This window comes from Pseudophryne corroboree, chromosome 7, assembly GCF_028390025.1.
Source record: "Pseudophryne corroboree isolate aPseCor3 chromosome 7, aPseCor3.hap2, whole genome shotgun sequence".
Taxonomy (NCBI): Eukaryota; Metazoa; Chordata; class Amphibia; order Anura; family Myobatrachidae; genus Pseudophryne; species Pseudophryne corroboree.
This window is the reverse complement of record NC_086450.1, coordinates 12542895-12566845: the sequence shown is the minus strand read 5'-3', so window position 1 is coordinate 12566845 and position 23951 is coordinate 12542895. Positions and strand designations below refer to the sequence as shown.

The window sequence follows — 23951 nt, the reverse complement described above, 5'->3', positions numbered from 1 at the left end:
ATCTTAGCTTAGCAGAATTGCGAACGAAGTATTCGCAATATTACGAAAAGATTTTTCTGTGCAGTTTCTGAGTAGCTCGAGACTTACTCTTCCAGTGCGATCAGTTCAGTGCTTGTCGTTCCTGGTTTGACGTTACAAACACACTCAGCGTTCGCCAAGACACTCCCCCGTTTCTCCAGACACTCCCCGCGTTTTTCTCAGAAACGGCAGCGTTTTTTCACACACACCCATAAAACGGCCAGTTTCCGCCCAGAAACACCCACTTCCTGTCAATCACACTCCGATCACACAGTACGAAGAAAAAACCTTGTAATGCCGTGAGTAAAATACCAAACTTCTTAGCAAATTTACTTGGCGCAATCGCAGTGCGAACATTGCGCATACTGCGCAATTAGCGGAAATCGCTGCGATGCGAAGAAAATTACAGAGAGCGAACAACTCGGAATGAGGGCCCATATCACAGAATTTAGCCAAACCCAACACAGTCGTTGTATAGGAAACTTCAACTTAATCATTCAGCTCAGCTCTCTGTGTTAAGAGCTTGTGGGGGGTTATTTATGAAAACCTAACAGAAAGAACTATAATTTAACTAGTCACCCTATGCTGAAAACTCAAGAGATGCAGAGCTACACCCTAACCCTAACACAGGACGCAGTCAATATCCCACCTGCAGGGACCCGGCTGCTTAAACACCGACACAGAGATTCGACACCATTCAGAATCCTGACGTCGGAACTCCGATTAGCCAGGAGACCGACGCCCCATCCTGACAATAGGTATATCCCAGCATTCTCAGGTTTGGGGCCGGCGAAAGGGGGGGGCAGATTTAAGCATCAGGCAGGGGGGGGGGGGGGTTAGGCTGCAGAGGGAGGTGAGGTTAGGGACAGGCTGTGGGGAGGGTGGGTTAGGTTTAGGCAGCTGGGATGGGGGTTAGGATTAGGAACCTGCGCAGGAGGACGGGGGTTAGGGTTAAGCTAGCTGGGACGGTTAGGTTTAGACAGCGGGGATGGGGGTTAGGATTAGGCACCTATGCGGGGGGGCGGGGGGGGTTTAGGGTTAGGCACAAAAGGGGGGAGGTTAGGGTCACAACTGCGGGAAGGGAGGGCTAGGAGTGTGCGGAGAGAGGATAACACCCTTACCCCTGTCGGTCTGTTCTGCAGCGAGATCCCGGAGTCGGTATTACGGACGCCGGGATCCTGTGCGCCCGGGATTTCATACTGATTCGCTTGACACAGATTTATTTTTTGGGAGTTTCACATATGGGACATTTTTTACTCATTTTCACAGAGCAGCCGGTAGACTGACATAATAACCGCGTTCTGTCACATTCCGACTGCGGACACTGGGGGTAATTCCAAGTTGATCCCAGCAGGATTTTTGTTAGCCGTTGAGCAAAACCATGTGCACTGCAGGGGAGGCAGATATAACATGTGCAGAGAGAGTTAGATTTGGGTGGGGTGTGTTCAATCTGCAATCTAATTTGCAGTGTAAAAATAAAGCAGCCAGTATTTACCCTGCCACAGAAACAAAATAACCCACCCAAATCTAACTCTCTCTGCACATGTTACATCTGCCTCCCCTGCAGTGCACATAGGCCCTCATTCCGAGTTGTTCACTTCGTTATTTTTCTTCGCATCGGTGCATGCGCAACCGTTCGCAGTGCGCCTGCGCCAAGTAAATTTGCTAAAAAGTTTGGTATTTTACTCACGGCTTAATGAAGAAATTTCTTCGTTCTGGTGATCGTAGTGTGATTGACAGGAAGTGGGTGTTTCTGGGCGGAAACAGGCCGTTTTTATGGGTGTGTGTGAAAAAACGCTGGCGTTTTCTGTGAAAAACGCGGGGAGTGTCTGAAGAAACGGGGGGAGTGGCTGGTGCGAACGCTGGGTGTGTTTGTGACGTCAAACCAGGAACGAAACTGACTGAACTGATCGCAGTGTAGGAGTAAGTCTGAGCTACTCAGAAAACTGCTAAGAAATGTCTATTCGCAATTCTGCTAATCTTTCGTTCGCTATTCTGCTAAGCTAAGATTCACTCCCAGAGGGCGGCGGCTTAGCGTGTGCAATGCTGCTAAAAGCAGCCAGCGAGCGAACAACTCGGAATGAGGGCACATGGTTTTGCCCAACTGCTAAAAAATTTCCTGCTGCGATCAACTTGGAATTACCCCCACTCTGCAGCCACACACATTCTAACAGTGCGGGAGTGTCAGTAAGGGGGGGACACCTCCCCGGGAACAGCCGCCACCCCGCCGCTCTCACCAAGTACTAATAGGTCACTGTAATTCTATCTTATGATTTTTTTAATGGAAATGTGTATCAGGCCTTCTAAGGAGTGGAGACGTTGCCCATAGCAACCATTCAGCACCTCCCCCATCGATCATTTTACAGAATGCACCTGCTAAATGTCAGCTAGTGAGCTGACTGGTTGCTACGGGCAACCTCTCCTCTCTGTAGGAGGCTTAGTACATCTCCCCCCACAGCCCACTACTACCGTATGTTACCTGCGAGCACAAACTTCGCCATGACAGCGGCCACTCAGCAGCAGCACCCGGCAGAGGCGTCTGCTGTCACCTGGCAACGCCACACAGAGCGGGGGAGGGGCTGGCGGGTGACGTCATCTCCCCGCGACACCTGTCTCCTGTCAGGCAGCCGCAGCGGGGGCGTGGCTTAGTGACGTCACGTCATGGCGGCACCCCTGGTGGAGAGGCGTGAGGAGCTGCCGCCTGAAGGTGAGTGCGGGAGAGCGGTCACAGCAGGGAGAAACGCGGGATTTCCAGAGGGGCAGGGTGCGGGGGCAGAAGAAGCCAGTAACGACCCCGGACAGTAATATAAACCCTGGTCTTATTATACGCTGGGATACAGCATTAATATCTAACACTATAGACTTTGGTCATGTTTTCCAGGTCACCCCGTGGATTCTTACAATGTGAAAGTTGGTAAGACACGGTGCACCTGGCCTGGGGACCTGGGTAACGTGACTTGCTGCGGGGTCCTGAGGACCGAGTATGAGAGCCACAGGCCGTATCGCACAAATAATGTACAGACGTGGTCAGGAAAAGGTTAAACATCCCATAATAAATATACAAACCTAATAGAACCAGTACTGCGCTTTCTAAGCACACGTTCTCCCACCTCATGGCAAGGCTCCTGTCTCTCTTCCTGGCAGCTGCTCTCCGGTCCAGTGCACCAACACAAATAATGTACAGACGTGGTCAGGAAAAGGTTAAACAGCCCATAATAAATACGCAAACCTAATAGAACCAGTACTGCCGCTTTCTAAGCTCATGTTCTCCCACCTCATGGTAAGGCTCCTGTCTCTTCTGCCTGGCAGCTGCTCTCCGGTCCAGTGCACTGACACAAATAATGTACAGACGTGGTCAGGAAAAGGTTAAACATCCCATAATAGGCAAACCTAATAGAACCAGTACTGCACTTTCTAAGCTCACATTCTCCCACCTCATGGTAAGGCTCCTGTCTCTTCTTCCTGGTAGCTGCTCTCTGGTCCAGTGCACTGATTAAGTGCTCAGATACACACACAGCAAACTTGGTAGAAGAAGCTGAAACCGTTGGGCATGTGCAGCAGCTCCGCTCTGTCCTTACACTGCATGTTGCAGCGGCAACTCTAGTTATCGTATTATATACCATTGCTATTATTCTTTGCGGATCACATTTGGGAACCTCTGACCTAGAGTGAGCATGGGGGTATATTTACTGAAGTGCTGGTTTTTAGTGGAGATGTTGCCCATAGTGACCAGTTAGAGCCTACCTATTATCTTCTAGAAGGTGCTAGATAAATAAGTAGAATATGATTGGTTGCTATGGAGGAGCATCTCCACTTTTAAAAATCCACACCTTAGTTAATATTCCCCTACAGTAGGTGTAATCACTGCCGTCTTCAACTCAACGCTCCCTCATCCTCCTATCCGTGTTTCTGTTGCTCCGTTTGTAGCCTGTTCACACCTCATTTATACCATGCTAACGTCAATACAATGGCAGGCTCGTTTACGCCAGGCATGTCCAAACTGCGGCCCTCCAGCTGTTGTGAAGCTACACATCCAGCATGCCCTGACACAGCTTTAGCATTCTCTGACGGCAAAACTGTGTCAGGGCATGCTGGGATATGTAGTTTCACGACAGCTGGAGGGCCGCAGTTTGGACGTGCCTGGTTTACGCAGATAGCTATATTCGGGATACGGTCAAGATCCCGCCGCACGGGAATCCCGGCGGTCGGAATCCTGACACCGGGAACCCAACCGGCACAATCCCAACATATTATCCCTCTGTGGGTGTCCACGACGCGCATAGAGGGAGAATAAATTAGTGTGGGGCCCGCAGCGCGGCGAGCGCAGCAAGCCCGCAAGGGGCTGCGTTGCGCTCGCCCCCCCTGTCGGGATTGTGCCGGTCGGGATCCCAGTGTCTGTATTCAGACCGCCGGGATCTCGTACTGATCCCCTATATTCATCAGAACTTTAATTCCACTTTACGTTTCTCCTTTTACTGGTTTAGCCTAGTTTTGTATATGTTTCGGCCAATTCTTTATACGGGAAGATGTATGGCAGACTCTTCTATATTACTAGTTATTCAGCAATCGGGTGGGTGGATAGGATTTGGCTTGGCTGTATCCTTCCTCCTCCGATTGCTGATGATATCACACATGCACCGATGCAGTGCACCTTCAGCTGTCTAATACCCCATTCACGTTGCAGTTGCGGGTCGCATCGGTCACTGGGCGACCTTGTTGACCCGGCAAAATACCTGGTCGATACCGTGTTATTTGTGCAGTGTGAACCGGGTATTATGAAGTGGTCCTTTAAAGTATAGAAGATGAAGCAGAAACTATACATTCATGAGTATTTCTTACCGTATACAGAGATGCTGAATGTTTCCATTGCTTCATGTGTTTGCAGCTCCTGCTGAGAACATCACCACTCCCTGAGAAGACCTTGGCGGCCATGATGAACAAGAACTACCTGCGCATGCTACGCGCAGTACGCCTGCTACAAGTCATGTGATGTTGTAAAAGCAGCGAGGATACCACTGGTTACAGGGAACTATAGATCCAGGTCTGATGTTCCTGTATTTTCGGGGTGTTACCCTTGGACTTCTGCACCTGTCAGGTTTTTAAGTCAAAAGACTCCATTGGAAACGGGATTAAACAATTGCATATCCTATACAGAAACTCCTGACATCTGTGATGTAGATAATCTGAGCCTACAGAGAGAAGGTCTTGACCTGGAAATGGGGGGCACAGGAGAGTCTGTATGAAGAGAAGACGAGGTACCCGTCTGAGGTGATGGAAGCGGTACAGAATTGCACTACGCCATGTGAGGTGTTGGATATCTTCTCCAGCACTTCGCCCAGTGAGCGGGACCTCCACAGCGGCATTATGAAACTGTGGCAGATCGTGTCACCGCACAAGAAGATGAAACTCTCTGAGGAGCAGCTCCTGTCCGAGCACCCCAACCTGCACAACTTGTGCTACGGAATCATGGTGGCAGCCCCCACAATGTCTACGGTGTTCCTGATCCGCAGTCTTCATGTCTTAGTGAGCCTAAGAGTAAACGCAGAAGGCCAGGGTAATGCAGACCCTACTGATCGTATGCCAGGTGAGTGTTCCCAATCCTCTCGCGCCCATGCAGTGATGAAGGTACGTCTGAATGAGGCGTACAACTTTTCACGTCGCTAAGGTCCGTTACTGGTTGTAAAAGAGGTTGCGTCAGTGTTGGTATATACAGTACATATAGCACAGTGGTATTATAGATTTTGACATGAATTGGTTTAGGTTCTGTAGAAGCTGAGAATATTGGTGATGTAAACAGTTGATTAAATATAATCACGTGATTACACATGTGCATAGTAGATCCCTCCTGTTGAAAGATGCACAGATGTCACTCCCTGTGTGGTGTATCCCCCCAACCAGGAATATCCTCGTTATTCCTATTCTCTTTACAGGAAGGGTCACTTTAAATAGGGACACCCTTTCGTCAGGAATATTAGTTCTCAGAATTGTAACCATTTTCTGTAGCACCAGTTACTATTGGTATTACCATTAAAAGGGGTTATTTTGATACTGATCGTGTGGTTTGTAATATATACAATTAACCAAGGTAATGTCCTTTCTACAAGCCGATCAGCCACTTACAGTGATGTGCGCATCCTGTCAGCAAGTATTGCTGACAGGATGCGCATGAATAATCGCGTTATGGACATTTTTTAATTTTTTTTTATTACTTTTTTTAATTTTACATAGGCACAAAAAATAAAAACAATCACAGTAACAGGTTCCATGGATTGGGACACATGTCCTAAGATAGCATAATCAGAAAATAGTATAAAAAGCGTAACCATGTAAACCTATATCACATAAAAGCCTAAAAAGAAAAAAAAAAAGAAAGTCAAATCCTGGGGACGTACAAACACAAATAAGAATGAAATACAATAAGGAAGTAAGTGGCACCATCCCGATTACCAAAACTAGACTGACGCCCGATATCCCATTTGTTATAGTAACTGGCCGTGGCGTTACGACTCTTGTATAGAAACCTTTCTTGTTTGGAAACCTCATTGGCTAAAGCCCTCCACTTACAAATACTGAGATTATGTACAAATCATATCCTAACCTTCCCATTGTAATAGGCCATAAGATGTAGTGGTAGATCACCAGATTGTGGTATTCTTATAGGTCCAGGCCAAATAAGGGAGGAAGGGAGAGGATAGTTATCCTAATATCATCCCATAGTAAATGCCAAAAGTTTTCCTCTGCTGAGTCACACTTCGGGCAATTGGCAGTAGTGCGGAGACCCACTAAGGAAACGGCAGTGTGATAAACTCTGTGAAAGACATAGAAATATACCTGCTGGACACCCATGAGTGTGAATAGCCCTGACTCCCTATTTCCGTCATTCTGGCGGCCCGGGATCCCGGCGTCCGTATTCGGACTACCGGGATCTTGACTTCATCTCATTGGTAATGAACACAAGGAGTGGTATCCTTTATAGATGCCAAAATCTGCACCCAGTGGACATCAGAAATAGACCCAAGGTCTGCTTCCCATTTAATTTTGAGAGGGTCTAATAAAGCCGGAAGAGAACTGTCATTTTAGACTGGCACAGATAGTGGAAACGTGACGCCGGGCACCGAGGCCCCCGGGCAACAGATTCAACTGGGGAAGGGGACAGCACAGGTGATGTTACACCAAACTGAGCGTGTAAGGCGTGCCCCAGTTGTAAGTTCCTGTAGAAGGCAGTGTAGGGAAACCCAAAACCTTCCCGCCGGTGAGCAAAGGATTTCATTCCCCCCCCCCCCCCATTATAAAGCTATCTATTGCAGAAACCCCTTGTAAAGGGCAGATATTATCAGAGGGAATTTGCAAAAAAACTCACAATAAAAAGTATTAAATCAAAGAGGCGAGTTCTCATCTGTACCTGACCAGTCATATAGGGTGTGGACAAAATGCCAGACCAGAAGGGCTTGATGACGTAAGGGAGGAAATTTAGATGTCGTAGAACCAGATGATAGGGGTCATTCCGACCCGTTCGCACGCAGCGGTTCTCCGCTGCAGTGCGAACAGGTCGGAACTGTGCATACACGGCGCCCGCAATGCGAACGCGCGTCGTTGCCCAGCGACAGCCGTCGCCGGCCAACGACCGGAAGAGAGTAATCGCTGTCGCAAGAAGATTGACAGCGGGGAGGCGTTCCGGGGCGGATACTCGCTGTTTTCCGGGTGTGGAGATCCGAACGCAGGCGTGTCAAGGCGTTTGGAGGGCGGATGTCTGACGTCAATCCCGGGACCTTCGTCGCTGGATCGGTGGCAAAGGTAAAGTAACTCTTACCCCTGGTCTTGTTTTGCAGGAAACTTTATTAGCATAGCAGGGCTGCACAAGCGATCGCTAAAATACACTCCACCATAGGCGGCGTCTAGTTGATCGCACGAGCAGCAAAAAGTTGCTATGTGTGATCAACTCTGAATGAGGGCCTATAAACATTGCAAGAGAAAGAGGACCTCGTCTGCTCAGCTAGAACACCCAACAATTTATGATCCCGCTGTCCGAGGTCCAACCTGCCAAATTCATCAACTGAGAAGCTACTGTATGTAATACAACCTAATATTAAGAATGCCCAAACCTCCGGAAGCATTCGATTTAAATAGGATTCTAAGTGCCACCCAGGCAGGCACGTCCCCCAAAATAAAGAATGAAGGAACGATCTCAATCCCAGAAAAAAAACTTTTTAAGGACTATATACTAAAGAATGCTGAAAAAGGGACAAATATTTAGGCCGGAGTATAATTTTAAAGAGTTTTCTCTGACGTCCTTGTGGATGCTGGGGACTCCGTAAGGACCATGGGGAATAGCGGGCTCCGCAGGAGACTGGGCACTCTAAAGAAAGATTTAGTACTATCTGGTGTGCACTGGCTCCTCCCTCTATGCCCCTCCTCCAGACCCCAGTTAGAATCTGTGCCCGGACAGAGCTGGGTGCTTTTAGTGAGCTCTCCTGAGCTTGCTAATAAGAAAGTACTTTAGTTAGGTTTTTTATTTTCAGAGAGCTTCTGCTGGCAACAGACTCTCTGCTACGAGGGACTGAGGGGAGAGAAGCAAACCTACTAACTGCGGCTAGGTTGCGCTTCTTAGGCTACTAAACACCATTAGCTCCGGAGGGATCGAACACAGGACCTGACCTTGTCGTCCGTGCCCGGAGCCGCGCCGCCGTCCCCCTCACAGAGACAGAAGCCGGCAGAAGCGGAGAAGACATCGAAATCGGCGGCAGAAGACTCCTGTCTTCACATGAGATAGCACACTGCAGCTATGCGCCATTGCGCCCACACTAACCCACACACTCCGGTCACTGTAGGGTGCAGGGCGCAGGGGGGGGGGCGCCCTGGGCAGCAATTGTTACCTCCTGGCGAATGCTGCATATAAACAGTGGCACACTGTTATATGTATGAGCCCCCGCCATTTATTTTACAAGAAATCGCGGGACAGAAGCCCGCCGCTGGGGGGGCGGGGCCTTCTTCCTCAGCACTCGCCAGCGCCATTTTCCTTCCACAGCTCCGCTGAGAGGAAGCTCCCCAGGCTCTCCCCTGCAGAATCACGGTAGAAGGGTAAAAAAGAGAGGGGGGGCACATAAATTTAGGCGCAAATAATCATAATACAGCAGCTACTGGGTAAACACTAAGTTACTGTGTAATCCCTGGGTTATATAGCGCTGGGGTGTGTGCTGGCATACTCTCTCTCTGTCTCCCCAAAAGGCCTTGTGGGGGTCCTGTCCTCATTTAGAGCTTCCCCTGTGTGTGTGGTGTGTCGGTACGCGTGTGTCGACATGTTTGACGAAGAGGGCTATGTGGAGGCAGAGCAAGTGCAGTTGACCGACGTGTCGCCGCCGACGGTGCCGACACCTGATTGGATGGATATGTGGAAGGTGTTAAATGATAATGTAAACTCCTTATACATAAAAGGTTGGATAAAGCTGATACCTCGGGCCAGTCAGGGTCTCAACCCATGCCTGATCCTACAGCGCAGAGGCCCTCAGGGTCTCAAAAGCGCCCACTATCCAAAATGGTTGACACAGATGTCGACACGGATTCTGACTCCAGTGTCGACGACGATGATGCAAAATTGCAACCAAAAAATGACAAAAGCTATACGTTACATGATTATAGCGATGAAGGATATTTTACACATATCAGAGGTAAACCCTGTCCCGGACAAGAGGGTTTATATGTATGGGGAGAAAAAGCAAGAGGTGACTTTTCCCCCTTCACATGAGTTAAATGAGTTATGTGAAAGAGCGTGGGATTCCCCAGATAAGAAAGTCCTGATTTCCAAAAGGTTACTTATGGCGTACCCTTTCCCGCCAGAGGACAGGGTGCGCTGGGAATCCTCCCCTAGGGTAGATAAAGCTCTGACACGCTTATCTAAGAAGGTGGCCCTGCCATCGCAGGATACGGCCACCCTAAAGGATCCTGCAGATAGAAAGCAGGAAAGTATCCTGAAATCTGTTTATACACATTCAGGGACTCTACTGAGGCCGGCAATTGCGTCGGCGTGGATGTGTAGTGCTGTAGCAGCGTGGACAGATAATCTGTCTGAGGAAATGGATACCTTAGACAGGGATACCATTATGCTGACCCTGGGGCATATAAAAGACACTGTCCTATATATGAGGGATGCCCAGAGGGACATTTGCCTACTGGGCTCTAGAATTAATGCAATGTCAATTTCTGCCAGGAGGGTCCTGTGGACTCGGCAGTGGACAGGTGATGCCGACTCCAAAAAACACATGGAGGTGTTACCTTACAAGGGTGAGGAATTGTTTTGGGACGGTCTCTCGGACCTGGTTTCCACAGCTACTGCTGGGAAGTCAAACTTTTTGCCATATATTCCCTCACAACCGAAGAAAGCACCGTATTACCAAATGCAGTCCTTTCGCGCACAAAGAAGCAAGAAGGTCAGAGGTGCTTCCTTTCTTGCTAGAGGCAGGGGCAGAGGAAAAAAGCTGCACCTTACAGCTAGTTCCCAGGAACAGAAGTCCTCCCCGGCTTCCACTAAATCCACCGCATGACGCTGGGGCTCCACGGGTGGAGCCAGGAGCGGTGGGGGCGCGTCTCCGACATTTCAGCCACCAGTGGGTTCGCTCACAGGTGGATCCCTGGGCTATACAGATTGTGTCTCAGGGATACAAGCTGGAATTCGAGGTGATGCCCCCTCAACGTTACCTAAAATCGTCCTGCCAGCTTCCCCCATAGAAAGGGAAGTAGTGGTAGCGGCAATTCACAAGCTATTTCTCCAGCAGGTGGTGGTAAAGGTTCCCCTTCATCAACAGGGGAAGGGATACTATTCCACAATGTTTGTGTTACCGAAACCGGACGGTTCGGTCAGACCTATATTAAATTTAAAGTCCCTGAACATTTATCTGAAAAGATTCAAGTTCAAGATGGAATCGCTCAGAGCGGTCATTGCAAGCCTGGAGGAAGGGGATTTTATGGTGTCTCTGGACATCAAGGATGCGTACTTGCATGTCCCCATTTATCCACCTCATCAGGAGTACCTCAGATTTGTGGTACGGGACTGTCATTACCAATTCCAGATGTTGCCGTTTGGTCTGTCCACGGCACCGAGAATATTTACCAAGGTAATGGCAGAAATGATGGTGATCCTGATAAAGCAAGGAGTCACAGTTATCCCATACTTGGACGATCTCCTCATAAAGGCGAGGTCGAGGGAGCAGTTGCAGATCAGCGTAGCGCACTCACAGGAAGTGTTGCAACAGCATGGCTGGATTCTGAATATCCCAAAGTCGCAGCTGATTCCTACGACGCGTCTGCCCTTTCTGGGCATGATTCTGGACACAGACCAGAAGAAGGTGTTTCTCCCGACGGAGAAGGCTCAAGAGCTTGTGACTCTAGTCAGAGACCTCTTAAAACTGAAACAGGTGTCGGTGCATCACTGCACGCGAGTCCTGGGAAAGATGGTGGCATCGTACGAAGCCATTCCCTTCGGCAGGTTCCATGCGAGGATCTTTCAATGGGATCTATTGGACAAATGGTCCGGATCGCATCTTCAGATGCATCGGCTGATCACCCTGTCCCCCAGGGCCAGGGTGTCTCTTCTATGGTGGCTACAGAGTGCTCACCTTCTCGAGGGCCGCAGATTCGGCATACAGGACTAAGTCCTGGTGACCACGGATGCGAGCCTCCGAGGGTGGGGGGCAGTCACTCAGGGAAGAAACTTCCAAGGGTTGTGGTCAAGTCAGGAAACTTGTCTGCACATAATTATCCTGGAACTAAGGGCCATATTCAACGCCCTGAGTCAAGCGGAGCCCCTGCTTCGCAACCAACCGGTGCTGATTCAGTCAGACAACATCACCGCGGTGGCTCATGTAAACCGCCAGGGCAGCACAAGAAGCAGAGTCGCAATGGCGGAAGCCACCAGGATTCTTCGGTGGGCGGAGAATCACGTACAAGCACTGTCAGCAGTGTTCATTCCGGGAGTCGACAACTGGGAAGCAGACTTCCTCAGCAGGCACGACCTCCACTCGGGAGAGTGGGGACTTCATCAAGAAGTCTTCATTCAGATTACAAGTCGATGGGAACTGCCACAGGTAGACATGATGGCGTCCCGTCTCAACAAAAAGCTGCAACGGTATTGCGCCAGGTCAAGAGACCCTCAGGCGATAGCTGTGGACGCCCTGGTAACACCGTGGGTGTTCCAGTCGGTCTATGTGTGTCCCCCCCCCCCTCTTCCTCTCATACCCAGGGTACTGAGAATCGTAAGAAGAAGAGTGAGAACAATACTCATTGTTCCGGATTGGCCAAGAAGACCTTGGTACCCGGAATTGCAAGAAATGCTCACAGAGGACCCATGGCCTCTGCCTCTCAGACAGGACCTGTTGCAACAGGGGCCCTGCCTGTTCCAAGACTTACCGCGGCTGCGTTTGACGGCATGGCGGTTGAACGCCGGATCCTAGCGGAAAAAGGCATTCCGGAGGAAGTTATTCCTACGCTGATAAAGGCTAGGAAGGACGTGACAGCAAAGCATTATCACCGCATATGGCGAAAATATGTTGCTTGGTGTGAGGCCAGGAAGGCCCCTACAGAGGAATTCCAACTGGACAGATTTCTGCACTTTCTACAGTCTGGAGTGACTATGGGCTTGAAGTTGGGATCCATAAAGGTCCAGATTTCGGCCCTATTCATTTTCTTTCAAAAGGAACTGGCGTCTCTTCCTGAAGTTCAGACGTTTGTTAAGGGAGTGCTGCATATTCAGCCCCCTTTTGTGCCACCAGTGGCACCTTGGGATCTCAACGTGGTGTTGGGTTTCCTAAAATCTCACTGGTTTGAACCACTTAAGACCGTGGAGCTGAAGTATCTCACGTGGAAGGTGGTCATGCTATTGGCATTAGCTTCGGCTAGGCGTGTGTCAGAATTGGCGGCTTTGTCATGTAAAAGCCCCTATCTGGTTTTTCATATAGACAGGGCAGAATTGCGGACTCGTCCTCAATTTCTGCCAAAGGTGGTGTCATCTTTTCATTTGAACCAACCTATTGTGGTACCTACGGCTACTCGTGACTTGGAGGATTCCAAGTTGCTTGATGTAGTCAGGGCTTTGAAGATTTATGTAGCACGAACGGCTGGAGTCAGGAAAACTGACTCGCTGTTTATCCTATATGCCCCCAACAAGTTGGGTGCTCCTGCTTCAAAGCAAACCGTTGCCCGCTGGATCTGTAACACGATTCAGCAGGCTCATTCTGCGGCTGGATTGCTGCATCCAAAATCAGTGAAAGCCCATTCCACAAGGAAGGTGGGCTCTTCTTGGGCGGCTGCCCGAGGGGTTTCGGCATTACAGCTTTGCCGAGCTGCTACTTGGTCGGGTTCGAACACATTTGCAAAATTCTACAAGTTTGATACCCTGGCTGAGGAGGACCTTGAGTTTGCCCATTCGGTGCTGCAGAGTCATCCGCACTCTCCCGCCCGTTTGGGAGCTTTGGTATAATCCCCATGGTCCTTACGGAGTCCCCAGCATCCACTAGGACGTCAGAGAAAATAGGATTTTACTTACCGGTAAATCTATTTCTCGTAGTCCGTAGTGGATGCTGGGCGCCCGTCCCAAGTGCGGACTTTCTGCAATACGTGTACATAGTTATTTCTTACTAATGGGTTATGTTGGCATCCATTGTTGATGCCCTGTTGTTGTTCATACTGTTGACTGGATAAGTGTATCACAAGTTATACGGTGTGGCTGGTATGAGTCTTACCCGAGATTCCAAAATCCTTTCCTTATAATGTCTGCTCTTCCGGGCACAGTTTCCTTAATTGAGGTCTGGAGGAGGGGCATAGAGGGAGGAGCCAGTGCACACCAGATAGTACTAAATCTTTCTTTAGAGTGCCCAGTCTCCTGCGGAGCCCGCTATTCCCCATGGTCCTTACGGAGTCCCCAGCATCCACTACGTACTACGAGAAATAGATTTACCGGTAAGTAAAATCCTATTTTAATCTTCCATTAATTTCGTCCAAGGGTCAATATTTTGCAAAACATAGTCAGTGGATTTAGGTGTAATCCAGGCTCCAAGGTACGGATAAGTAGCGTTCATTTTAGCACCTTGCACCTTTCAAAACCCTGCTGAGCTACAGACCAGACTGTGCTATAAGCACCAAAGCAGAGAGCGCCAGCCCAGGCAGGAAAGAGGAACTGCATGGCTTTTGAAAGGTGCAGGGTGCTAGAATGACCACTAGATAAGTCCTTCCTCATCGCACCCGCGACTAGTCTCTGGTGTGACTATTTTGCTGCAATTAGAGTGGTCGCACCCGTGATCCGTAGCAAATGCACAGTGTGATTGCAGGTGTGACTATTCGCATCCGATCGCAGGTAGTCGCTACTGGTATCGCGCAATGTTGAGCAAGGACCTATCTGTATTTAAAGTGTAGAGTCCTCTGAAGGGGACAAGACTGAGGAACTGCTATAGGGAGACACCCAGAGACAGGAAATATTATGGATTTTTTCAATTAATAAGAAAACCAGAAAATCCTCCAAAAAAATGTACCTGGCATCAAGGATCCAATAGCAGAAATAAAATCATGTCCTCAGCGTACAATGCTGTAATGTCCTCCACCAATTCAGCTGTAAGACCCCGTAGATCAGGAACCGAGTGCAAAAGACACGCCAAAGGCTCAATAGCTAATGCAAGTATGGCAGGATAAAGAGGACACCGTGCCGGAATGGAAAGAGAGGCGTACTGTACCCGGTAACTGTGACGCGGGCTGCTGCGGAAGAGTACAACAACTCAACCGACCAAATATATTTAGGTCCAAAGCCATATTTATGTAAAATCTCCCACAAATAACTCAATTTAACAGAATCAACGGCCTTGGCAGCATCAGGAAGAATACATTTTCTCTATCGTCCTAGTGGATGCTGGGGTTCCTGAAAGGACCATGGGGAATAGCGGCTCCGCAGGAGACAGGGCACAAAAAGTAAAGCTTTTCCAGATCAGGTGGTGTGTACTGGCTCCTCCCCCTATGACCTTCCTCCAGACTCCAGTTAGATTTTTGTGCCCGGCCGAGAAGGGTGCAATCTAGGTGGCTCTCCTAAAGAGCTGCTTAGAAAAAGTTTAGCTTAGGTTTTTTATTTTACAGTGAGTCCTGCTGGCAACAGGATCACTGCAACGAGGGACTGAGGGGAGAAGAAGTGAACTCACCTGCGTGCAGGATGGATTGGCTTCTTGGCTACTGGACATCAGCTCCAGAGGGACGATCACAGGTACAGCCTGGATGGTCACCGGAGCCGCGCCGCCGGCCCCCTTGCAGATGCTGAAGTCAGAAGAGGTCCAGAATCGGCGGCTGAAGACTCCTGCAGTCTTCTAAAGGTAGCGCACAGCACTGCAGCTGTGCGCCATTTTCCTCTCAGCACACTTCACACGCAGTCACTGAGGGTGCAGGGCGCTGGGGGGGGGCGCCCTGGGAGGCAAATGTAACCTATATAAAGGCTAAAAATACCTCACATATAGCCCCCAGAGGCTATATGGAGATATTTAACCCCTGCCTGGATTCACTAAATAGCGGGAGACGAGCCCGCCGGAAAAGGGGCGGGGCCTATCTCCTCAGCACACGGCGCCATTTCCTCTCACAGCTCCGCTGGTCAGGACGGCTCCCAGGTCTCTCCCCTGCACTGCACTACAGAAACAGGGTAAAACAGAGAGGGGGGGCAAATTTATGGCGATATTTTGATATATATAAAGCAGCTATAAGGGAGCACTTATTATAAGGCTATCCCTGTTATATATAGCGCTTTTGGTGTGTGCTGGCAAACTCTCCCTCTGTCTCCCCAAAGGGCTAGTGGGTCCTGTCTTCGTTAGGAGCATTCCCTGTGTGTCTGCTGTGTGTCGGTACGTGTGTGTCGACATGTATGAGGACGATATTGGTGTGGAGGCGGAGCAATTGCCAAATATGAGGATGTCACCCCCTAGGGAGTCGACACCAGAATGGATGCCTTTATTTATGGAACTACGGGATAGTGTCAACACACTAAAGCAGTCGTTTGACGACATGAGACGGCCGGACAATCAATTAGTGCCTGTCCAGGCGACTCAAACACCGTCAGGGGCTGTGAAACGCCCTTTGCCTCAGTCGGTCGACACAGACCCAGACACAGGCACTGACTCCAGTGGTGACGGTGACGAATCAACCGTATTTTCCAGTAGGGCCACACGTTATATGATTTTGGCAATGAAGGAGGCGTTACATTTAGCTGATACTACAGGTACCACTAAACAGGGTATTATGTGGGGTGTGAAAAAACTACCTATAGTTTTTCCTGAATCAGAAGAATTAAATGACGTGTGTAATGAAGCGTGGGTTGCCCCTGATAAAAAGCTGATAATTTCAAAGAAATTATTGGCATTATACCCTTTCCCGCCAGAGGTTAGGGAGCGCTGGGAAACACCTCCTAGGGTGGACAAGGCGCTAACACGCTTATCTAAACAAGTGGCGTTACCCTCTCCTGAGACGGCCGCACTTAAAGATCCATCAGATAGGAGGATGGAAAATATCCAAAAAAGTATATACACACATGCAGGTGTTATACTACGACCAGCTATAGCGACTGCCTGGATGTGCAGTGCTGGAGTAGTTTGGTCAGAATCCCTGATTGAAAATATTGATACCCTGGACAGGGACAATATTTTACTGTCGTTAGAACAAATAAAGGATGCATTTCTTTATATGCGTGATGCACAGAGGGATATCTGCACACTGGCATCACGGGTAAGTGCTATGTCCATTTCGGCCAGAAGAGCTTTATGGACGCGACAGTGGACAGGCGATGCGGATTCAAAACGACATATGGAAGTTTTGCCGTATAAAGGGGAGGAGTTATTTGGAGTCGGTCTATCAGATTTGGTGGCCACGGCTACAGCCGGGAAATCCACCTTTCTACCTCAAGTCACTCCCCAACAGAAAAAGGCACCGACTTTTCAACCGCAGCCCCTTTCGTTCCTTTAAAAATAAGAGAGCAAAGGGCTATTCATATCTGCCACGAGGCAGAGGTCGAGGGAAGAGACAGCAACACGCAGCTCCTTCCCAGGAACAGAAGCCTTCCCCGGCTTCTACAAAAGCCTCAGCATGACGCTGGGGCTTCTCAAGCGGACTCGGGGACGGTGGGAGGTCGTCTCAAAAATTACAGCGCGCAGTGGGCTCACTCGCAGGTAGATCCCTGGATCCTGCAGATAATATCTCAGGGGTACAGGTTGGAATTAGAGACAGATCCACCTCGCCGTTTCCTGAAGTCTGCTTTACCAACGTCCCCCTCCGAAAGGGAGACGGTTTTGGAAGCCATTCACAAGCTGTACTCTCAGCAGGTGATAGTCAAGGTACCTCTTCTACAACAAGGGAAGGGGTATTATTCCACTCTTTTTGTGGTACCGAAGCCGGATGGCTCGGTAAGGCCTATTCTAAATCTGAAGTCCTTGAACCTGTACATAAAGAAGTTCAAGTTCAAGATGGAGTCACTCAGAGCAGTGATAGCGAACCTAGACCAGGGGTACCTCAGGTTCGTTGTACAAAACTGTCACTATCAGTTTCAGACGCTGCCGTTCGGATTGTCCACGGCACCTCGGGTCTTTACAAAGGTAATGGCCGAGATGATGATTCTTCTTCGAAGAAAAGGCATATTAATTATCCCATACTTGGACGATCTCCTAATAAGGGCAAGGTCCAGAGAACAGCTAGAGATGGGATTAGCACTGTCGCAAGAAGTGCTAAAACAGCACGGGTGGATTCTGAATATTCCAAAATCCCAGTTAATGCCGACAACTCGTCTGCTGTTCCTAGGGATGATTCTGGACACGGTTCAGAAAAAGGTTTTTCTCCCGGAGGAAAAAGCCAAGGAGTTATCCGAGCTTGTCAGGAACCTCCAAAAACCAGGAAAGGTGTCTGTACATCAATGCACAAGAGTCCTGGGAAAAATGGTGGCTTCTTACGAAGCAATTCCATTCGGCAGATTCCACGCAAGAATTTTCCAAAGGGATCTGTTGGACAAATGGTCAGGGTCGCATCTTCAGATGCACCTGCGGATAACCCTGTCTCCAAGGACAAGGGTGTCTCTTCTGTGGTGGTTGCAGAGTGCTCATCTATTGGAGGGCCGCAGATTCGGCATACAGGATTGGATCCTGGTGACCACGGACGCCAGCCTGAGAGGCTGGGGAGCAGTCACACAAGGAAGAAACTTCCAGGGAGTATGGACGAGCCTGGAAACGTCTCTTCACATAAACATTCTGGAACTAAGAGCAATATACAATGCTTTAAGCCAGGCAGAACCTCTGCTTCAGGGAAAACCGGTGTTGATCCAGTCGGACAACATCACGGCAGTCGCCCATGTGAACAGACAGGGCGGCACAAGAAGCAGGAGTGCAATGGCAGAAGCTGCAAGGATTCTTCGCTGGGCAGAGAATCATGTGATAGCACTGTCAGCAGTGTTCATCCCGGGAGTGGACAACTGGGAAGCAGACTTCCTCAGCAGACACGATCTTCACCCGGGAGAGTGGGGACTTCATCCAGAAGTCTTCCACTTGCTGGTAACCCGTTGGGAAAGACCAATGGTGGACATGATGGCGTCTCGCCTCAACAAAAAACTGGACAGGTATTGCGCCAGGTCAAGAGATCCGCAGGCAATAGCTGTGGACGCGCTGGTAACGCCTTGGGTGTACCAGTCGGTGTATGTGTTTCCTCCTCTGCCTCTCATACCAAAAGTATTGAGAATTATACGGCAAAGAGGCGTAAGGACGATACTAGTGGTTCCGGATTGGCCAAGAAGGACTTGGTACCCGGAACTTCAAGAGATGATCACGGAAGATCCGTGGCCTCTACCTCTAAGGAGGGACTTGCTTCAGCAGGGTCCCTGTCTGTTTCAAGACTTACCGCGGCTGCGTTTGACGGCATGGCGGTTGAACGCCGGATCCTAAAGGAAAAAGGCATGCCGGAAGAAGTCATTCCTACTTTGATTAAAGCAAGGAAGGAAGTAACCGTGCAACATTATCACCGAATTTGGCGAAAATATGTTGCGTGGTGCGAAGATCGGAGTGCTCCGACGGAGGAATTTCAACTGGGTCGATTCCTACATTTCCTGCAATCAGGATTGTCTATGGGTCTCAAATTGGGATCTATTAAGGTTCAAATTTCGGCCCTGTCGATTTTCTTTCAAAAAGAATTGGCTTCAGTCCCTGAAGTCCAGACCTTTGTTAAGGGAGTGCTACATATACAGCCTCCTGTGGTGCCTCCAGTGGCACCGTGGGATCTCAATGTGGTTTTGGACTTTCTAAAATCTCATTGGTTTGAACCACTAAAGAAGGTGGATTTGAAATATCTCACATGGAAAGTGACCATGCTTCTAGCCCTGGCTTCGGCCAGGAGAGTGTCAGAACTGGCAGCTTTATCTTACAAAAGCCCATATCTGATTTTCCATTCGGACAGGGCAGAACTGCGGACTCGTCCGCATTTTCTCCCTAAGGTGGTGTCAGCATTTCATCTGAACCAGCCTATTGTAGTGCCTGCGGCTACAAGTGACTTGGAGGACTCCAAGTTACTGGACGTTGTCAGAGCATTAAAATATATATTGCAAGGACAGCTGGAGTCAGAAAATCTGACTCGTTGTTTATATTGTATGCACCCAACAAGATGGGTGCTCCTGCGTCTAAGCAGACGATTGCTCGTTGGATCTGTAGCACAATCCAACTTGCACATTCTGTGGCAGGCCTGCCACAGCCTAAATCTGTAAAGGCCCACTCCACAAGGAAGGTGGGCTCATCTTGGGCGGCTGCCCGAGGGGTCTCGGCATTACAACTTTGCCGAGCAGCTACGTGGTCAGGGGAGAACACGTTTGTAAAATTTTACAAATTTGATACTCTGGCTAAGGAGGACCTGGAGTTCTCTCATTCGGTGCTGCAGAGTCATCCGCACTCTCCCGCCCGTTTGGGAGCTTTGGTATAATCCCCATGGTCCTTTCAGGAACCCCAGCATCCACTAGGACGATAGAGAAAATAAGATTTTACTTACCGATAAATCTATTTCTCGGAGTCCGTAGTGGATGCTGGGCGCCCATCCCAAGTGCGGATTATCTGCAATAATTGTACATAGTTATTGTTAACTAATTCGGGTTATTGTTGAAGGAAGCCATCTTTCAGAGGCTCCGCTGTTATCATACTGTTAACTGGGTTTAGATCACAAGTTGTACGGTGTGATTGGTGTGGCTGGTATGAGTCTTACCCGGGATTCAAAATCCTCCCTTATTGTGTACGCTCGTCCGGGCACAGTACCTAACTGGAGTCTGGAGGAGGGTCATAGGGGGAGGAGCCAGTACACACCACCTGATCTGGAAAAGCTTTACTTTTTGTGCCCTGTCTCCTGCGGAGCCGCTATTCCCCATGGTCCTTTCAGGAACCCCAGCATCCACTACGGACTCCGAGAAATAGATTTATCGGTAAGTAAAATCTTATTTTTGATTAAACATTTATTGTGAATAATTATGGTTTCCTATCAAGTTAGGAAATCATCAGATGGTAAACTTACCATGTATTCGGATGACAGATCCCAGGGGCGGCCGTTTTTGTTTTTTATGTTTTTTTTTTTACTAGGAGTGCAGTAATAAGAAAATACATTTGGTCTAAGGGCCGCAGATATTTCTCCTTCTCCCAGCACATACAGTAGGTCGGGGTTCTTTGCTCGGTAAATCTTATTCTAAGAAACGCTAAAACTAATTTAGATTTAAAGTTTGCTCACTGCATTGAGATGCAAAATGTGCCGTGCTGCGGGGTCCCCAATTCATGATATGCCATGCTGCGGGGTCCCCAATTCATGATATGCCATGCTGCGGGGTCCCCAATTCATGATATGCCATGCTGCGGGGTCCCCAATTCATGATGTGCCATGCTGCGGGGTCCCCAATTCATGATGTGCCATGCTGCGGGGTCCCCAATTCATGATGTGCCATGCTGCGGGGTCCCCAATTCATGATGTGCCATGCTGCGGGGTCCCCAATTCATGATGTGCCATGCTGCGGGGTCCCCAATTCATGATGTGCCATGCTGCGGGGTCCCCAATTCATGATGTGCCATGCTGCGGGGTCCCCAATTCATGATGTGCCATGCTGCGGGGTCCCCAATTCATGATGTGCCATGCTGCGGGGTCCCCAATTCATGATGTGCCATGCTGCGGGGTCCCCAATTCATGATGTGCCATGCTGCGGGGTCCCCAATTCATGATGTGCCATGCTGCGGGGTCCCCAATTCATGATGTGCCATGCTGCGGGGTCCCCAATTCATGATGTGCCATGCTGCGGGGTCCCCAATTCATGATGTGCCATGCTGCGGGGTCCCCAATTCATGATGTGCCATGCTGCGGGGTCCCCAATTCATGATGTGCCATGCTGCGGGGTCCCCAATTCATGATGTGCCATGCTGCGGGGTCCCCAATTCATGATGTGCCATGCTGCGGGGTCCCCAATTCATGATGTGCCATGCTGCGGGGTCCCCAATTCATGATGTGCCATGCTGCGGGGTCCCCAATTCATGATGTGCCATGCTGCGGGGTCCCCAATTCATGATGTGCCATGCTGCGGGGTCCCCAATTCATGATGTGCCATGCTGCGGGGTCCCCAATTCATGATGTGCCATGCTGCGGGGTCCCCAATTCATGATGTGCCATGCTGCGGGGTCCCCAATTCATGATGTGCCATGCTGCGGGGTCCCCAATTCATGATGTGCCATGCTGCGGGGTCCCCAATTCATGATGTGCCATGCTGCGGGGTCCCCAATTCATGATATGCCATGCTGCGGGGTCCCCAATTCATGATATGCCATGCTGCGGGGTACTCAATTCATGATATGCCATGCTGCGGGGTCCCCAATTCATGATCTGCCATGCTGCGGGGTCCCCAATTCATGATATGCCATGCTGCCGGGTCCCCAATTCATGATATGCCATGCTGCCGGGTCCCCAATTCATGATCTGCCGTGCTGCCGGGTCCCCAATTCATGATCTGCCGTGCTGCGGGGCCCCAATTCATGATCTGCCGTGCTGCGGGGTCCTCAATTCATGATCTGCCGTGCTGCCGGGTCCCCAATTCATGATATGCCGTGCTGCGGGGTCCCCAATTCATGATCTGCCGTGCTGCGGGGTCCCCAATTCATGATCTGCCGTGCTGCGGGGTCCCCAATTCATGATCTGCCGTGCTGCGGGGTCCCCAATTCATGATCTCCCATGCTGCGGGGTCCCCAATTCATGATATGGCACACACCGCAATGCCTGCAATTGGTAATAAGCAACACAGAGCCCCTCAACCATGCCCCTTCATGTGCCAGCCTCGGAGCCCCTGCAATCATTCTCCTTTAAATGCCAGCTTCAGGATCTCCTCAGTCATGTCGCTTTAAATCTAGATTCAGAGCCCCCACAGTAAACCCCATTATATACTGAAAGCCCCCTCATGCCCTTATGCGCCAGCCTCCGTGTTCCTTCATTCAACCACTTTATATGCTCATTGCCCTTAAATGCCAGCCCCTGTGCCTTTCCATCACCATCAAAGTATGACTGTCCAACAACCGTCAGTCTGTTCGGCCATTGTGGTCTCTTTCTGTCTGGCTTCCGTGAGTTTGTCAGCGGCAGAGAGGCAGGGTTCCACAGGTTGGACTGGAGTCGGAGCAGCGAGGAGGACGAAAGTTTCCTTTGGCGCCCCCCCTCCATTCCAAACAGGGTTACTGTGCGCCAAAGCGTGCAGCAAAAAATATGGGTTTCATGCTCGTTGCCAAAGGTTCATGTATCGCACCCTGGCTGCAACAGGCGCAGTGGGCTGTGTGGGCGCCCGCTGCAGCCAACACCATTGAGGGGGACAGTCGGATACTAGAGGTCCCACTTGACCTCTAGCATCTGTCCCTGCTCTCCTGCAGACGCTAGAGGTCACGCAGGGACTCTAGCATCTGACTTTCTCCCTCAAAAAATTGCTGGCTACGATCAACTCGGAATGACCACCAATGTCTCAGCATCGTTGCTGGGAGGGGGGACATGTTACGCCTAATGATACCCTGACATTGTGTTTCTATCCATAGAAACGTCTCGGCACGCTGAATGAAGGAAACATTTCTCTGTTGGCCAATTGCTTGAAAATGATGGAGAGTGACAGAAATGTGGACGTTTTGGTGTCTGGTCTACGGTGAGTGGTCTGTAGTACTGGCATTGCATTATTACCTGCAGCCTCTGAGCATGAACCCTATACCTACCAGTTATGGTTATACACGTTGTGTTCACTGACGCATTGTTTGTATTCTAGGCTTCTGCTGGTATTTAAACTGAAAGACATTGACACGGTGTCATCTCTGCAGAGCTTGATGCGGAGCCTTGGGAAAGATGCCCCGTCACAGCTGAAACTCCAATTTATGGTACAAAATAATAATAATAATAAAAAAAAAAATATATATATATATATTGTCCTTCAACTGGTTCTCGTGTGCTGGCCTATATGTATTTTACGCATGGACCCTGCATATGTTGGTTTAGCACCTGGCCCGCTAAACTTATTGCGTTGGTCGCCCTCTTCTGCCCTGGTTTGTCCTGTTTCCGTCACTGCGGCGGGAGGCTATGTATGATGGAATCGGGACAATTATTATATAGATCTGAATTGTAACTCTGTGTCCCGCACACATACACCTCGCCCTTGCTGATGGATGTAAGTGTTATATTCTTGACACAGATTATAGACCTTTACTTGGCTGACTAGGAAGCAGAGCACGGGGGAAGGCTTATGCCCGAAAATAAGGCGCTGTAACCTAGAATTCCATCCAGACATCTGTACAGTCCTGGAGCTCATTTGTGTATGCTGGAACAAAAAAACCTTTATTGACAGAGATTAGTCATAATGGGGGCAGATGTATTAACCTGGAGAAGACATAAGGAAGTGATAAACCAGTGATAAGTGCAAG

The 23951-nt window shown here is 49.5% G+C and overlaps 2 protein-coding genes across 3 annotated transcripts in view; one reads left to right on the top strand and one right to left on the bottom strand.

Annotated features, from left to right (window-relative positions):
- Nucleotides 1-2603, bottom strand: part of MDH1B (malate dehydrogenase 1B) — a 63848-nt gene extending 61245 nt beyond the window's left edge. Inside the window, exon 1 of one of the 2 annotated variants that reach the window (XM_063932691.1) lies at nucleotides 2498-2603. In XM_063932691.1, the coding sequence (XP_063788761.1) occupies nucleotides 2498-2519 (22 nt within the window). In that variant the 5' untranslated portion in view covers nucleotides 2520-2603. The remainder of the gene's footprint in view (nucleotides 1-2497) is intronic. The other variant, XM_063932693.1, reaches the window with a different exon arrangement.
- Nucleotides 2604-2616: 13 nt separating this feature from the next.
- Nucleotides 2617-23951, top strand: part of FASTKD2 (FAST kinase domains 2) — a 51592-nt gene continuing 30257 nt past the window's right edge. Inside the window, 5 exon segments of the mRNA XM_063932690.1 lie at nucleotides 2617-2725; nucleotides 4904-5559; nucleotides 5561-5602; nucleotides 23082-23185; nucleotides 23303-23411. Of these exon segments, the coding sequence (XP_063788760.1) occupies nucleotides 5290-5559; nucleotides 5561-5602; nucleotides 23082-23185; nucleotides 23303-23411 (525 nt within the window). The 5' untranslated portion in view covers nucleotides 2617-2725; nucleotides 4904-5289.